General features: G+C 32.1%; 1 protein-coding gene across 3 annotated transcripts in view; it reads left to right on the top strand.

Moving 5' to 3' along the window:
• Positions 1–19,069, top strand: part of Cep112 (centrosomal protein 112) — a 472,932-nt gene that overhangs the window by 124,834 nt on the left and 329,029 nt on the right. For all 3 annotated transcript variants that reach the window (XM_076869863.1, XM_076869862.1, XM_076869864.1), the window contains 4 exons: positions 12,970–13,124; positions 13,378–13,507; positions 14,448–14,540; positions 15,294–15,353. In XM_076869863.1, the coding sequence (XP_076725978.1) occupies positions 12,970–13,124; positions 13,378–13,507; positions 14,448–14,540; positions 15,294–15,353 (438 nt within the window). The remainder of the gene's footprint in view (positions 1–12,969; positions 13,125–13,377; positions 13,508–14,447; positions 14,541–15,293; positions 15,354–19,069) is intronic.

Here is a 19,069-nt window from a genome sequence, read left to right as displayed (position 1 = left end):
AGTCCTTTTCAGAATAGTATTTTTAAATTTAATAAACATATGTAAAAAATTACAAAAATCATATTGAGGTATAGTTGTCAAAATATTAATAAATCAAAATTGTAATATAGTAATATATGTTTCTAAATTTATGCAACAAATATAACAATCTAGTGGTGAGCCTGCTAGTAATTTTTGAGTAATGATGGGGGTAAATAATATGTACTGCTGATTCATCAGTGTGATGAACTGTAAAATATCTGTGACTTTTGTTAGATAATGCTATCTGGATTTGATGAGTACTTTCATAATTGAAGGAAAATGCTACACTTCAGTTAGGATAGTAAAAATAAAGATGGAATTTTTTCCCTGGTCAAATTTACTGCACTCTGGTTAACCCCCCACCCCTCTACAAAGAATATCAAAAGCCTTAGACAACTGAAATATTTTGTTTTACCTCTTGTTAGTAGTGACACATTCAGAGAGCAACCCCCTACTCGCTCAGATAGCTAGAGTTTTATTTTATAGTTTCAGTCAACATTTCTTCTCCTAAACTCTAAATGCTTGTAAAGGAGAACCCCCCCACCATAATACCAGTTTATCATTTTGAATAAAATGCCCTTTAAAAATAGATCTTATTCTTTAGAACAATTTTAGATTTACAGAAATTTAAAAAGACAGCAGAGAATTTCTAAATATCCTGAGCTGATTTTCTCTGATATTCACATCTTATGTTATTTTGGTACACTTGTTGCATGAAGGATTGAATGAATCTATGTTGAGATGTTATTAATAGCTAAAGTAGATGGCCTTTTTTCATATTTCCTTAGTTTTAACCGAATGTGCCTTAGTTTATATATCTGTTGATCTTTTGAAGAACACTTTTTTTTTTTTTTAGTTTTTAGAGATAATGAATAAAGCTTTTATAAACATTTACCTAAAGGATTTTGTGTTGACACAGTTTTTGAATCACTTGGGTAGGAGGATCTTGATTGCTGGATAGCATAGTAAGATTATGTTTATTTAGGTTACTTAAGAAATTCCAGTTGCCTTCCAGTTTGTACCATTTTAGTTCTCTAGAAGCAAAATGCAAGTTTCTATTTCTCGTGTCTTTTCCCGTATTTGATATGGGTAGTTTTATCTTTGCCAGTCTAAAATATGTGTATTGGTACATCAGTGTTATCTTAATTGTCAGTTCTATAATGGCATGTTACTTACACATTTTTCATATGCTTCTTACCATATATATGTCTTCTTTGGTGAGCTATCTCTTTCAATATTTTGCCCAGTTTTTGGTTGAGTCATTTTCTTATTGTTGAGTATTAAAAATTCTATGGGTATTTTAGATATGTCTTCATGAGATTTATATGTGGAAAATTTTTCTTCCAGTTTCTGGCTTGTCTTTTCATTCTCTTAATGTCTTTCTCAGAGTGGAAGTTTTCAGTTTTAACCAGGTCTTACCAACTCTTTATATCAAGGAACATGCTTTTGGTGGTATATGTAAAAACTTATCACCAAACCAAAGGTCACATAGTTATCTTCCTTTTTTATCCCTCCTATCTTTTCATCTAGAAGTTTTATAGGATTATATTTTATGCCTAATACCTATTCTTAGTTGATTTTTGTAAAAGATACAAGGTCTGTATCTAGATTCAATTTTGTGGGGAACACAGGTTTCCACTTGTCCTAGCACCATTAATTTGAAAATACATCTTTCTTCCCTATTGAATTGCTGTCATTCTTTTGTCAATTTCTGTTGACTGGGGCTGGGACTGTAGCTCAGTGGCAGAGTGCTTGCCCAGCACATGTGAGGCACTGGGTTTAATCCTTAGCACCACATAAAAATTAGCAAATAAAATAAAGGCATGCCATTATCTTTTTTTACTTAAATTTTTTCATTTTCAGTACATTAAATTTACTCATAAAACATTCTGAGGCTGTAAATTTTTTCTTTTTAATGGAGTACAATAAAACATAAAACCCAGATAGAACATTTGACATCAAATATTAATGTTTTAAAAAATTTACAAATTTATATGCACTTTTTTGGAATTGACAAGAGAATGACCCCATGACAGGAGAATGTTCCTTTATTCCAAAAAAGAAAGTATGTCCAATCGAAACTGAAGGTTTTAGTCTTGGTTCTTATGCCTCATCTTTGTGTCCATGTTAAAAACTCATGCTTGTTACAAGGGTTATCACAGTCCTTATGTGGTTGGACCTGGGGATGAGGACCACTGCTCCCTTCACTGGTGACCAGGGTAGGGACCTGGATCTTTGGCCTCCACCAGCACATGTATAGTATTCCAGAATACTGTGAGTGTTGATTAAAGATACTCACTTTCATTCAGATCTTTGGCACTGTTTAACAGTCAACCTCTTCAGACTCTAGTGTCACTTGACTTTTTCTTTGGAACTCACCTGTGCTCAGGTTCCATAACACTGTCCCTGGGGTTGAGATTGAGCAGTTAGACAGTTTTTCTTATGGTTTAGATATTAGGTATCCACTAAGAGCTTATGTGTGAGATAGTTCAAGAAGTTTAGAAGTGAAATGACTGGTTTATGAGAGCCTTAATCCACTGATAGGGATTAACTGGGCAATAACTGTGTGGCTGAAGGAGATAGGTTCCTGGGTGCGTGACTTTGAGATTTATATTTTGTCCTTGATGAGTGGAGCTCTTTCTGCTTCTTGATTATCATATCCTGAGCTGCTCTCCTCTGCCATATTCTTCCATCTTGATCCTCTGCCTCACTTTTGGCACAGATCAATGTAGTCTGCTATCTGTGAATTGAGACTTTTGAAATGATGAGTGCTAAATAAACTTTCACTCCTCTAAAATTGTTGTCAGGTCTGTCGATCATAAAGGCAAAAAGTTGACGGAAGCAGTTTCATTTACAATCTTTAAGACTTCAGCAGCTAATGAATGCCACCAGTTACCTGGATGTAAAACTAGAGAGGCATCAGATAGAACATACAAAAGCAGCAAGAGTGACAAGGAAGAATGGTGGCTTGATGAGGCTGTGGTCCAGTTTCCACTGGGTGGGCGCCTGTGGCATCACTCATGAGTGGAGAGTAGAGCCTGTGCTGGCCTGTGTTGCAGGGAACCTCACAGAAGATGATGTTTATTGCCCAATTTCCTATGAACATTTTATAGTTTTAGGTCTTATATTTAGGTATTTGATTAATTTTGAGCTGATTTTTATATATGTTGTTATGTAGGTATACCTGAAGTATTTTGGCGCACAGTGTTTTGATGCAATGTTAAATTCTAAGTTGTAAATTCAAATCCTATGTTTTTTTTTTTTTTAAAGAATTTAACATCTGTTTTATTTATTTGTTTTTTTGTTGTGCTGGGGAACGAATCAGTGCCTCACATGTGTGAGGCAAGTGCTGTACCACTGAGCTACAACCCCAGCCCTCAAATCCTGTTTTTAAGGTCTGGTTTACTTATTTATAACTCAAATGCACTAAAATTTACCTTGTATAGATGTTTAGTTCTGTAAGTTTTGGCAGATGTACACACTCTGTAAATGTTACCTTAGTCAAGTTATAGAATATTGTCATCACCTCTAAAGGTGAGAAAGTAGACAGACATTCCTTCCTGTTTTACATTTACTGTGAAAACATTTAATTAAAAAATTTTTCTTTAGATGTTAATGACCTTTATTTTAATCATATATTTATATTGGGTGTGGAGAATCAAACCCAATGTCTCACTCATGCCAACACAGTGTCTCAAAAACTGTACCACTGAGCCACAACCCAGCCTGCATTTAATTTTTTAAATTATATTGTTTGCAGGATCCTTTTTACTTGTTTGAGGAACTATAAAAAATGTTATTTCTAGAACTGGGGTTATCGCTCAGCAGCAGAGCGCCTGTCTAGCACTTGTGAGGCACTGGGTTTGATCCTCAGCACCACATAAATATAAACAAATAAAATAAAGGCATGCTGTTTGTCTAGAATTACAAAAAAAATTTAGAAAATGTATTTCTAGTTTGTAGTTTTTAGAGTTTGTATCATGTCTAGGTGTTCAATTTTATCAAATGCATTTTTTGTGTCTATATTAGTATATATTTTTCCTTTTTTATTCTGTGAATATGGTAACTTACACTGATTGATTTCTAAATGTTAAACCAACTTTGCTTAACTATGATAAATTCTCGTTAAGTCAAATTCTACTATTCTTTTGTATATTGTAGGATTTGACTTAATGTTTTAAGTCAGATTTTTGCATCTAAATTATCAGGATGTTGTTAACACAACATTGTCTTTCCTTTACTATCTTTTCCATGTTGTGTTATCAGGATAGTTCTGGTATTCCAATTGAGTTGGGAAATGATTCTTCTGTTTCTGAAATAATTCATAGTATCTGTACTGTTATTTCAGTGTTATATTAAATTCAGCAATGATGCCATCAAAGTTAGGATCTTCTTTTTGGGAAGATTTAAAATTATAAATTCAATTGTTAATACCTGTAGGGTTATTATAATTTCCTTTTTGTGTTAGCTGTAGTAATTTGTCAGTCAAAGAACTTATCTATTTCATCATTTTAGAATTCACTGGCATAAAATTGTTTATAATATTCTCTTATTATCTCTAGGGTGATTTGCACGATCTCTAGGGATTTATCCTCTTTCATGACAACATTGGTAATTTATATATCTCCCCCACTTTTTTTTTGTCACCCTTGCTATAGGTGTATCAATTTTCAAACACTTAGGTATATTAATTTTTAAATATTTTTCAGGTGTCTTTTGTTAGTGATTGTATGAATTCATTGGCTTAATTTTTTCATAAATTAATATTTAAATTCTGTTCCATAGACCAAATATGTTTTTCTTTGTTTCAATAAAATTTTAATTTTCTATAATACTTATTTTGGTGGAGGCAATTTTTTGTTTCTCAAAGCATACGCATTATGTACTGTGAATTTATTTTATTCATAACCATTTTCTTTTTGCTGTTTTTAATTTTGGGGACCAGCAATATGAGATTAAAATCTTAATGAAAATTGTTAATAATTATTTAGTTTATCTATTTTTTTAAACCTAGTCATTCACTGTGGAAAGTTTGGTCCTTCCAGTAAATTGGTCAATTGAATATTCATATGACAAAATGCTTCTTAAGCCTTTATATTTATTAAGTAATATAAAATTGTTTATAATATTCTGGCATAAAATTGTTTATAATATTCTCTTATTATCTCTAGGGTGATTTGATCTAGGAACATCTCAAATTAAAAATTCATATAAAATAAAATATTTAGAGGAAATTTTAGTAGACTATCTTCCTGGTCTGGACTACTGGAAGACTTCTTAAAAAGGAAATTAAAACACTAACCATAAAGAAAAATGCTGGTAAACCAGAATATATCAAAATAAATACCTTTTGTTTGTCAAAGGATATCATTAAGAAAGGGAAAAGACAATTCAAAATGGAAGAAATATTTGCATTTCCTTTATCTAATAAAGTTCTCTTTTATCCAATAAAGCTCCTTAATCCAGTAAAGTTTTTAAATATATAAATAATTTTTACAAATCACAAAATAGAAAGAAAAGCAATCTAAATCAAAAGGATACTAGGTTTAAATAGGCACTACAGAAAAGAGGATAGTCACATGATTAGTAAACATTTTAGAAGGTGCTTAAGACTTTATTTCTTTAGGAAAATTGAAATAAAATAATTCAGTATCTCTACAAATTCACAAAATGCCTAAATTTAATAAAAACCATAGTTCCTAGTTTTGTCAAAGACGCAGAATCATAAGAAGTCCTATATAGTGCTATACAGATGTTAGATTTTTACATCTACCTTGAACTTTGGTAGTAACTACTGAAGCTTAACATATATACATCTTAGTACTAAACAATTTCACTGCAAGAGGTAACAAAAAGAAACCTGTGCATAGGAGCACTATAAAATATGTCTGAAAGTCCTAGCAATATTATTTTGAATAGCCTGGAACCCAGAATAGATAGATAAATAAAATGGATTAATTATTTCCATATATTTGCCAAGTGAAATGCTGTTTAGAGCATTGAAAAAGATTACTACTGTTGGACTCCACAATATGGATGAATTTCACATGTATAAGAAGCCTGATCCCAAATAGAATATGCTCTTTATTGCTCTTATACAAAATTTAAAGAAAAGCAAAGTTTATTTGTGATAAATTCACACTTTACCTTTGGATAGAATATGACTAATAAAGCTTCAGAGGGCCTGGTAACATATCTTCTAGTGGTGCATGAGTATTTTCAGCTGTAAAAATCATCAATATTTAAATTAAAAATTGTGCACTTTTTTGTACATATTTCATATTTCCACAACAAGCTTATGAAATAAATCTAAATATGTTGCTCCTTATGCCATAGGAGTTGAAATTGGGATTCCTTTTCAATTTTGACTCTTGCAGGGTTTCCAACTAAGTTTGTGAAGAGACAACATTTCTATCTGTAGTCCTAGATGTTATCTATATTATGCTGATATAAGCTGTATCACTAAAAGCTCATGTTGAAAGTTATCTCTATGGTATTGCATACCAAAATAATGTCCTTGCCTCAACTTTTTCTTAATTCCCATTGTCCTTAGCATACTCCTGGCACATTAGACTTTTAACCTGGAAGGTTTATAATTTTTGATAATTCTCATCTCCCTCATTTAATATTTTACTGAATCATTTTATTTACTTCCATAAATTTTTGTTGGATCTGTTCTCTTTCCTTCTGTTCTAGAGCTGCTGGTTGAGGTCAGGCCATTGTTGCCTCATTCTTGGACTCCTCCAATAATTTGCCAACTGCTTTCCCTGTCTTCTCTTTCTTCCATGTTTGTTGAAAACAAAATTGTTCCATGATTAAGAACTGAATTCCTAACCTAATACCCATTATAATTTCTGCTTATAACTCATGTCATTTCAAGAAATTCAATGTAGTCTTCCAAATGATATCCTGTGTACCCAAGGTGATTTATCATTTCCTGTACAATTTTTGGGCCCTTTCCTGATTTTGTTACATACCTCCGAATTTTCCTTCTAAACCATCTGTTACAGCTTGCAAAACAGTATGCAAGAAAATATGAAAAGATGAATAATTTTTATCCCAATTTTAGGCCCCCACTGTTTAATATCCTTTTAATTCTCTGTATGCAGTTAAAAATTATTCTTGCCAAATATTGTTGTTGTCCTTAAAGTCCATCATATTATACTTATAGGTTTTCCCTTGCCATTACAAAGTTTAAATTCCTTTTATTTACTTTGTGCAAAAATATGCCTTAAAAATGAATAATAAAAAGAGTAACTGACCTCATATATTTTGCTTCTTAAGTCAGAGAGTTGGTGTCAGCATATACAAAAGTAATTGATCAGTTAATGTAGATCTGTAATACTTATCTGCATATCAGAAAGCATGTCAACTTATAATGACAGTTACGTTTCAGCAGATGATCAGTGTTTGAAGAATTAGTATCAGAATTGTCTTTTTTAAATAATATGCTTGTACCTTATCAAGTTTCTTCTTCTCACCTCTCTTTTTTCCTTTCTTCTTACAGCCTGATTGACTGCTGTTTTTTTTTCTTCTTCTGAATCCTTTCTTCAGTTTTGGTTTTTATATTCCTTCTCATGACTGTTCTATCTGGCACATTACCATGACTTCCCAATCTTGTACAAATCAGAAATCAGTCTTCACAGACAGGTACCAACTAGTCTGTTTTTGCCCACTTGGTGGCTATTGGTATAAATAATTGATCATACATATATAAACACACATAAAATATGTTTCATATTTATACATTCTTTGTATTATTTGCTAAAGACTCTCAGGAAAAATAATATTTGATAACCTGGTAAAATTTGGTCTTAGTTATGCTGCAGTTAGCATGAACATCATGTACGAGGAGCCTGAGGGAGTGTGCTGAGTGATATGCTGAAGGAACTGGTTCTAGACTTACTCTCTTCATCTTCATTGCTGTTGAAGTAATTGCAATATGTTTTTTATACTTATGGAGTGCTGGAGTAAGAGAGGTTATAAAAAGATAAGCATATTAGAAAAATCATCATGTGGGAACTATGATAAATTCAGGGTGGATCATTTGATTTTTTCAAATGGGGGAAAGACTATACATAAATATAGAGTTAATTGATTTTAGTGTTAATCCCCATTATGGTTAAGAGTTAGTCAATGCAGTTTGAAATTTGAGAGCCATCAGATAATCATATAATAATTACTAACCTTATTGAAAGGATGTTAGGGGAATAGATATTGAGAATTTCTTTTTAGAGCATTCTAGTTGTATATTTTAAAACTGATTTCTCAAAGATGATTTTTATCATTTTTAAAACTGATGACTTTTGACTTTATTAATTCAAGCTAACAAAGGTATATATTTAAGAAATCATTGGGCAATGAGCAATCTATATTTCAACAGCATATTTAGGGAATATTTTGTGGTAATAGATTATTACTTCTATTGCTCTTCTGCTGTTTCTTATAAAATATCATGTTTCTGAGTCTCATTTCACTTAAACTAAATATTGCTAATACTGAGTTAGTATTGATAATGCTGAGATAGGATAGAATTTCACTAGCTTGCCCTTTATTATTTTTGAAGTTCCAAGCTATAAAACACTGTTGCCCTCAAATTACAGAATAAAAAAAATATCTTTCAAATGTTTAATAATGTAACATTTTTTTTAAGTACTAGGGATTGAAGTAAAGAACATTTGAGAGACTAAGAAAGGGACCTGAACTGTTTCCAAAGTTTGATTTAGCTTCTCTTTGTATACCTTCTGTTATAAAATGTTATCTCTTCTTATGGTATTTCGGCAGGTTCATTTTCTGTAATCTTATGAGCAGAAAATTGTAGTCTTGGAGATGTTATAATAGTGGAGTGAATTTTGGTTCAGGAGATCATGAACCAAATTCTTTTCTTCTTACTATTTTACTAAAAGAACAAGTAAAATAGCAAGGTAATCATTTTTGCTCATATCTAAAACTATATTTCTGATACCTACCTCATAGTTTTGGGGGAATGATTAACTGGCCTAAACCTTATAAAATACTTAGCACAGTGCCTGGTCTACAGTGACCACTCAGAGGCGGCTCTTGTCATCATCAAAATATGTTGGTGGTCCATGAGACCCTGGGTATTCAATTGGGGAAGATATTTACAAATATTTGTCTTTAATGTGGTAAGTTATATACCTTGTTTTTCTTTCATTTTAAAAAATGCAGCATGAGATCTACCCTCTTAACAATACAGTATCTTTAATTATATACACAATGTTGTACAGAAGATTTCTAGGACTTTTTAATTTTCCTTGACTGATACTCTGTAGCTATTGAATAATGGGCTCCCTGCTTTCTCCTTCTCCTTGCAACTGGCAAGCACCACTCTACTTTCAGTATCTGTGTATTCTAGCATTCTAGGTACTTCAGATCACTGGAACTATGCAGCATTGTCTTCTGTGACTGTCTTCTTTCACTTAGTGTAATGTCCTTAAGGTTCATCCAAGTTGCAGCATATGGTTAATTTTCCTTCTTCTTTGTGGATGAATAATATTACATGTATGTATGTATCACATTGTATTAGCCATTCACTATGCACGGACATTTACATTGTTTCCATTGCTTAGCTAATGTGAATAGCTGGAGTGGAACATAAAAGGGCAAATATTTCCTTTAAGATTCTAGTTTCAATTTTTTTGAATGAATACCCAGAAGTAAAAATGCTGGATCATTGGGTATTTCTGTTTTCAAATTTTAGAGAAATCTTCATACTCTTTTCCATGGTGGCTACGTCACTTTACTTCTCATCAGCGGTGTACAAGGGTTTCAGTTTCTCCACGTGCAACTAATACTTGTTATTTTTCTATAGGAACCTAAAGGTTTGCCAAGACATGGAGGAGATAATAAGGGTGGAAAAGTACCACTGTCATCAGGGATGCTTACTTCTTGTCAGTATTTGTCAGTTCTTATAGAACATAGTTATATTCAGAACGAGTGACCAGTGTTCACACTGCAACATTGAGCAGGAAAATGAAAAGGACCCACTTTCCAATTGTTCTGTTGTTTTTCAATAAGCATATTCCATTGGATTCTTATTTTAGATACAATAGTTTTTTGATCAGTTTGATAACTCCTGAGTTAAAATTTCAGGATCACTGTATTATTCTTACTCTGTTCAATGACAGACAGACAGTTGAGGTCACAGTGTTATTTCAATGTCCATCATTTTCTTCTCTAAAATGTTGGATATCTTTCCCTTTCATCTTTTTTCTTTTTCTCATAAAAAATGGTTTATACTTTTATCTGAGCATTTTTTCTCATCTTTATAGTATTCAATTATTCATATTGTAGAAGGAGAACTGTCTGGATTTTCTGGCTGATAAAAACCCCCTTTCCTCAGGCAAGGTCTGTAGATTTGTTTATTTGTATCAATTTGGGCCCTTTGCATTGTTTAATTTCTTTAGCAATTAGGTTATTTTCTGATACTTTATAATAATATATTTATTTTCCATTAGGATAAAGTATATAAGAAATAGATTTTTAAAAAATTTTCTTCATATGGGGCATATATTTATCCGTTTTTTGGATTTCCTATATTCTCTTTATATATTACACACAAAATCCCTCACTTCACCATGTGTTATGGCTTGGATGTGAGTGTCTCCAAAAGTTCATGTGTGCAGCAATGCAAGAAGGCTTAGAGGTTGAATAATTTGGGTTATGAGAGCCTTAACCCAATCAGTGAATTAATCCTCTGGTGGTATTAACTGAGTAGTAACCTAAGGCGGGTAGGGTGTGGCTGGAGGTGGGTCACTGGGGGCATGCCTTTGGGGTATATATTTTGTATCTGGTGAGTGGAGTCTCTCTCTCTCTCTCTCTCTCTGCTGCCTGATGTTCATGTGAACTACTTCCCTCTGCTATACTCTTCTTCCATGATGTTCTGCTTCACCTCAAGCCTCAAGAAATGGAGCCAGCTGCCTATGGACTAAGACCTCTGAAACCGTGAGCCCCCAAGTAAACTTTTCCTCCTCTATAGTGGTTCTGGTTGGGTCTCTGAGTCACAGCTGTGAAAAAGCTGACTAAATACCATGCATGCCTTTTCTCAGGGATCTTGACTTCTCAAACCCTGGCTTTTCTGGCCATGCCGGGCTCTATTCCCTTGCCCTGCCCTCATCCTCCAAGACTGGAAAATGCCTCCAGGGTAAAAGCAAATGGAGAATCCTGAGCCTCTCTGCAGCTTATTCCTTTGACCTCTTTACCACCCTCCATACACAGCCTCTAACACCTAACTAATAATAAAAAAAAAAGTTTTTATAGTCTTTCAGTTCTTTTTTTTTATTATTTATTTTTTTTATCATGCTGGGGTTGAGCCCAGGGCCTTGTGCATTCGAGGCAAGCACTCTACCAGTTGAGCTATAGCCCCAGCTCAGTTGTTCTTTAAAGAAAAAAAATTTTAGGGGGGAGGTTATAGATGGACAGAGTACCTTTATTTTATTTATTTATTGTTATATGGTGCTGAGGATTGAACCCAGTGCCCCACATGTGCTAGGCAAGTGCTCTGCCACTGAGCTACAACCCCAGCCCCTTTCAGTTGTTCTTAATGGGAATGTGTTCTACTGTGAGCTACTTCTTCAGAGCCAGAAGTAGGATTTTCCCTTGTAGGATTTGTAGTTGGAGCTTGCATTTATATTTCTCATACCTCTTGTCTCTTTTTGGCAATTTCTGAAGAGGAAGGGATGCAAATAATTTTTATTCCACCATTTAAAATTGGAAAGCCAAAGATATATGTTTTGTTTCTTCCATCCAAATAATATGTAGGAAACAGGGGTGTTCAGAATATGTATTAGAAAATTGAAACTGTCTTCTGAAAGAGACTCCTGAACAAGAGCACTCCAAAGTAAATAGAATGCTTGAAGAATGAACCTGGACATCTAATAGGTGTCAGGCTCTGAGCCAGGAATTGTGTCATTTATTAAAATTTGATCTATCTGACATGCTTTTAAGGTAGATGTAATGATTTCCATTTTACATATTTGGAAGCTATTACACCAAAATTTAACTTTATATCTATTCAGTAATGAAGAAAGGATGAGAGGATGAAAAGATGTGAGATTTTAATGTTATTTAATATTTGAACTTCATTTAAAATGTTTATCTTAGAACCTGTATAAAAGGAACATAGTACATCTTTCATTTAACAAGTTTACTTATTAAATGAAAATCAGTCATCCCTCCAGCTAATGCTTGCTACCTTAATTTTAAATATAAAGTACCTAAGAGGTCATAAGCACCTTTGTTGAGGTTGTAAATTATAGTCCTACCAAGGTGAAGAATACAAAATAGCTTAAATATCAAATGATAGATGAATGATTTAGTTAAGAGAAAATTTTGAATACTGTGGAAAAAATACAGAAAAACTTTTACTAAAATGGAAATGATATTCAAAAAAGAATGAAAATTTGTGTACTAACACTATAATTCTGTAATATAATATTTATATATACTTAAATAATAAAAAGTATATTGGTTATGTGATAATCCTGGTAATAAAATTTGAGAGTTATAGATTTTATACTTAAAATATGATTACATTGTTTTATAATTTGAAAAAATTTTTGCAGCTTCAAATGATGAGAAAAGGGCACTGGTAAGTACCCACCTAGTGAACCTAAACTTATAAAGAGATGTGAAGAGAATTTAACCTTCTAAGGATAGGGACTTTGTCCTATATGCTGCCACGTCCCTGCTTCATGGAATATTTGCAGACTAGTAAATATTCACTTAATTTAATGAATGACTTTAAGCATGTAACTGTGCTGTTTCTAGTTTTATGGTATAAAGCATTTTTTAAAAAAGATGTTAAAGGTTGATTTTGTTTTTACTATTGTCATTTATGATGCATTTACTTATTTTCCAGGCTCCTTAATGGTACAAAAGTGTTATACAAAAGTAAAAGACTTTCTCAACAATAACTTATTCTTTTAGAACCACATGGTTAAAGAACTGGAGGCCCGTGTCCAGCAACTGACTGGAGAAGCAGAGAACAGTAATTTACAGAGACAGAAACTAATTCAAGATAAATTGGAACTTGAAAGATGTTACCAGATAACATGTAGTGAATTACAAGAAGTAAAGGCAAGGTATTGTCTGAAATCAGATATCTATTTGGGGTAGCTACAAAGTACTTATGTTAACTGTATAAATAATCTGTAAAAATTAATTATACAATGCACATTTAATCTTAAAGTCCTCTTTAAACATGAGAGGCATATGTTTACAGTTAATAAAAATGTTCATTTTTTTTTTAAGTATAATAGATTTAGATGATTAAAAAATTCCACTTTAGAGATTGATTCTAAAAATATTAGAAATCTATTTTTTTATTGCTTTTAGGCGCAACTTACTGCATAAAGAAAAAGACCATCTTATGAATGATTATGAGCAAAACATGAAACTATTGCAAAGCAAACATGATGCAGATATAAGCCTTCTGAAACAAGAACATGCTCTTTCAGCTTCGAAGGTATTGAATAAGCTGACAGATATATCTACACAAAGTAGTTATTTTCTTTGCTCAGCCTGTAGCCATAGACAGACATGTAGAAGCTAATTGGAGTTTGACATTGTTACCATCAGTTTATTCTTGAAATAATGGGAACTTTGAGAATTTTTGTTATTTAAAATGTTGAAAATGTTAATGTGTGATAGAGTATACAACATAAATGTTTATAAATTACATTCTTCTGTAAGTTAACCCTTGTTAGTATGAAAGTTTTAAAAGGAGGAAACCCATAAGTTCTGAGAAGTCGTTTTTTTAATGTATTTTGTTGAGTAATGATATATATTATTATTGTTTTGAAATTTTGACTCTGCTTTAGTTTTTTAGTTAAATTTTTTAAGAAATATTATTTTTGATGTTGACAGACCTTTATTTTATTCATTTATTTATACGTAGTGATGAGAATCAAACCCAATTCCCACACATGCGAGGCAAGTGCTCTACCACTGAGCCACAACAACAGCCCCGTAGTTGTTTTTAAAAAAATATTTATTTATTTTTTTTAGTTGTGGTTGGACACAATACCTTTATTTTATTTATTTATTTTATGTGGTGCTGAGGATCAAACCCAGAGCCGCGCACATGCTAGGCGAGCACTCTACCACTGAGCCACAACCCCAGCCCTAGCCCCATAGTTTTATAGTTAAAATTTTTTGAAGTTTTCTGTAAACCTATTTTTTATGTCAGTATTACATTTGTAACATTAAATACTACCTGGTACTTAATTTATATTTTTACTTTTAAAAAATTAATTTTCCGTTCATTAAAAATAGTTTTTATTTATATTTCTAGATAATTTAAATTTTGATTGAATTTTCAGGGGGTACGAATATATTTTTTGAATCAGAATTTATAATATGGTGCAAAAATCAATATTTGAGTTTTTATTCTTAAAATCCTTCAGGCATCTGATATGATTAAAGAATTAGAACAGAACATCTGTCAATTAAAACAGCAGTTACAGGAATCAGAACTTCAAAGACAGCAGCAACTAAAGGTGAGACTTGGGTTTTTACCCAGAACAATGGCCCAAACTCTCCTTTCCTTTCCTTGATTTATGTTTTAAGATGAGAGTCAATTAAAGAAACAAATCATATAGCAAATAGCCCTTTCTGATTCTTTTATTGCATTGCATAATTTAAATTTTATTTTATTTACTTAAATTGAAGAATTGGGATACTAATAACATGTACAGAATAAAGAACAATATTTTTAATTTGAATGATCTCTCTTTTGAGGTTAGTTTTAAAAAATAAACCTTATCTAAGTATGTTATTTCAGAATAATTTTTCTCTTTTAAATTATCTACGAATTTTCATAATCTCCCTTGTCCTCCTCTTTCTTTTTCTTTTACCTTTTGGATTTTTCCTTTCTCTCATTGCCAAAAAGTACCAAAGATTAGTGTACAGTATAACTTCAAATTTGTTATTTTCATATTGACTCAATTGGCCATTCTTAACCTCCTAATCCTAAGGGTTGAAAAGTTCCTCTTACACTTTACTGCAAAGTAGGCACTTTTGAGCACAGTTAACATCTTCAGACAGCTAAGGCCTTTGGTCCTGTAATATGGAGGTACTCATATACTTTCAACTTGTAGCCTAGAAAATTGGGCAGGTAGGGCTCTCCTAATAATTGTCAAAACTCTGAAGCTTGACATCTAATAGATTCATTAATTTCATTGGATTTGCTTATTATATTGACTCTAATAGCAATTTTAAATATAATAAAAATAAACATTTATTATTCACAGGACCAAGAAAATAAGTTTCAAGTGGAGAAAAGCCAATTAAAACACACCTATGAGAATAAGGTAATAAGTTTTGTGGGAAGTTATAAAACATTGAAAATGGCAGATGAGGTATTTAATGGGGTCTGGGTTTTATAATGCCATACATTTTAACCCTTAAAGAATAATTTGTTTCCAAGTTGATTTCAACCACACAGTGGTCAATATTTTTTCGTTATTTTTTATTTTTATAAATAGCTTCTTCAGGTCCATTATTATTTACGTCAACATTAAAACACTGCTTGCATGTTTAATTTATTATCTTTCATAATAATACTTTTAAATTGTATTTTATTTCTACCAGCTTAAAAGTATGATACAATGGGAGTTATTTTATGTTATGTTATTATATGTTCAATGAGAGCATTGAATATTTAACCAAAGGACATAAAACAATGAAAGAAGTGACTACTACTTAAAAATTTTTAGTCGTTTCTTATTATTTAGAATAGTGTGTATTTCTACTGATATATGTTAGTAGCCTTGTTATCAGTAATAACTAAGGGTATATTAACATCTTTGGCAATAAAATACAGTGTTTTATGGATTTGTGACTATGACACTTATGTTCTGAAATTGTTTGCTATCAGTGGAAGGGTATTTGAAATACAAGGTTTTGTGCTGCTTTTATAATTATTTGCTGTTCTGACAAATTAATACACTTGTAAAATTTACCTATAATGGAAAAGGAGAAAGAAGTTAATCCTTCCATTAATTAAAATTTATACAAATTTAAATTAAACGTGGTTTACATAAAAATTCTTAAAACATTTTATGTTACCACCTCTTACTTATCCATATAATCAGTTACCCAGTACCTAGCCATTAACTGTTTACACTGGTCAAAGTATCATATTAGATAATAAGATGAGGTTGTGGATACATTAGGCATAGACCCTGCCCTCCAACAGCTTAATGTAGAAGAAGAAAAATGTTTCTGTTTTTAAGAAATGTATTTTTACTGACACATACTGACCTGTGTCTGTGCTTTTTAAAATTAATAATAGATTTTCTTACTGCTGCAATTTTAACACAACTCAGTGCAAGTTCTTAGGTATATTTTATATCTACAAAATTGATAGCTCAACAGGAAAGGGAAGTAATGCTTTTATTGAAATAAAGAAGATTTTCAGTTTCTATTGTCAAGCAATGTGGCTTCATAAATATTTTGCTTACCAAAAGAAGAACATGTTTCATCATAAGCCTTGCTTCCTACAGTATAAAGCATCTGGATCCTCTGGGTATACTTTTTAGTTCATTGTTCATTCTTTGGGCAGATTTCTGACTTTCCTTCCATTAAAGAGCATCTTTCTGGGTCTGGTTGTGGCTCAGTGGTAGAGTGTTTACCTAGCATGCATGAGGCACTGGGTTCGGTCCTCAGCACCACATAAAAAAATAAATAATCAAAATAAAGGTATTGTGTCCTGTGTCCATCTGCAACTAAAAAAAAGAAAAAAGAAATTCTTAAAAACAAACAAACAAAAACAGAGCATCTTTCTAGCCTCTTGCTCCATTACGCTTTATGGTTAGTCTCCTCCTGAGAGGTGGTTATATGTGTATCTGTGAAATGGATGGGCTGGTGTCAAGAGAAAGGCACACACTATTGTGAAAGAATATATTCCTTTCCTGAACTTCTCGCTGAGGACTGTTCTGCTGAGGACTGTTAAATGCAGAGCTAGACCTAAAACGGCAGTCTTTTTTTCTCTCATTATCTTTTCTGGAATATTTAGCCACTAAGTCGACTAAAATTTCTGAGGCCAGTCCCTTTACCTGATGAATATACACAAGATAGCAAATATGGGAGTTCAATTCATCCTTATCCAGTAACCTTCCAACCATTTATGTTCTATTTCATTCCAAAATTTAGGGAGCAGACCTAAATTTTCTTTATTAGGCATAATAACTGTAGCTTTTCCTTTTCCATGAGCAATCAGTTTACCTAGCATTTTAATAGAAAGTAATTTGTTAAAATGTATTATTTTCAATGTATGTTAAACTTGTTTAAAATCAGAGCAATCCTAAAAATAAAATAACTATTGCATATTTTCCTAAAATTATTTGTATTGGAAGAAAATGTTGCTCATCATGTCACTTTTTATTTTACAATTAATTCCATAATATTCCCCTTTTAAATTGACATTTGTTCTTCTTTCTTTATTAAACCTGCTGTGATCTCAAGCCTTGAAGATTTGATGTCTTGTACCCCCCTGGGGAATATCCCTTTGGACTGCTCAAACAGCTGACATAAATCTCACGTAGCCCTGGACTGTGTAACTTTATAGCTAAATGGATTGTATAGGGCTTTTGTTTGTGAGACAGTGTTACAGGTGTGCACATTCAATAACATTGGGCATAAAATTTAGTTCTAAATATCTGTTCAAGAGGAGGAAATGCCATCCTAAGTTATTTCCTCATGCCAGTACAAAAGCAGCAGGATGGGACCATACCATTCCAATTTGTTTGAGGTAAAAGAAACAGCATCAAATGCTGTCCCTAATTTAAGCACACACATATTATCTAATGGTTTTTATTGATCTCTGGTGGCTGTTGCCTGCTCTTAAGAGCTTTGAACATCAAACAAATAATAGGTAGTAAAACTAAATGTCATTGTTTGATGAAGTGTCCTAATCTGCTAAATCAGGAAATGGTTAGACTAAATGATCTTACTAGCAAGGAAACACCTGCCTCCTACAAATAGCCTGTTGCTTGTTTTCTGAACAGGCACCAGGGAGTAAAGATGGTGCTGTTTACCTAAAGAAATTCATGAGGCAGATGCTAAGCATGCATATTCTAAAATGTGCTAAAATTGAGTTGTATACTTAAAATTATTCTGATATAACTAACAAATGAGATATGAATTTTAATGGAGTTTAAAATCACTTAAATATGATTATCTAAACTTAATATTTGTATATAATTCTTTTAATTTTGTTTAAAATAATTTTTGATAGCTTTATGTGTTTATTATATAATTATTTTTCAACTATTACTGATGGGATTTTCTTTAAGAAGCTATGTGCCTTTCCTAAAGTGTTAAAAAATGAAATTAGATAGTGAAAAGATTTAGAGCAGTCTTGCAACACACTCTCCCTATTTTTTGTATTGGGAAGCAGAGGTTAGAGCAGCCAAGAGACATGGTGGACCTGTTCAGCTGGTCTATTTTTGAGGCAGGAACAATTCTGAGCTCTTTACCATGCCATGATGCTTTGCACAGTAGATCTATTCCTGAATATAGTAGTCCCCTGCTCCTTTATATAGGTACTTCTTTCTTGATTTCTAAATTCTTAGGATGTAAAGGAATAAACTATCTGTCTATCTATATACGCATGTGCTTATGGCTACCTAAAATAATCATTTATAGCAGGTAGACACATTTGAGAATATGTAATGTATCCTTCACTATCTGGTTTGAATTCTTATCATTATCACTTTTAAATGCATTTTACTTATCGTATATATTGGGGCAAAGATTAGAAACAAAACATTGTCTTATTTCCCTCTGCCATTAGGAAATATAGTGAGACTCCATTTCAAAAATAAATAAATAAATAAAAATTTAAAAGGAGATTGGGTAATAACTTTATCTATAAGTTGCTTATTCTTTAACTTTCTTTCATGTAAAAATAAATAATTCTTTAATCCAATTAGAACATTAATCTGAAATCTTTCTTACTGAGATCAACATGTAGTGATTTCTAAATAACCAGATGTTTTTTTCATTCCCACAACTATCTGAATAT

Source organism: Callospermophilus lateralis, chromosome 11 (genome assembly GCF_048772815.1).
Source record: "Callospermophilus lateralis isolate mCalLat2 chromosome 11, mCalLat2.hap1, whole genome shotgun sequence".
NCBI classification, from domain to species: Eukaryota; Metazoa; Chordata; class Mammalia; order Rodentia; family Sciuridae; genus Callospermophilus; species Callospermophilus lateralis.
This window is presented reverse-complemented; position numbering and strand designations above follow the sequence as displayed.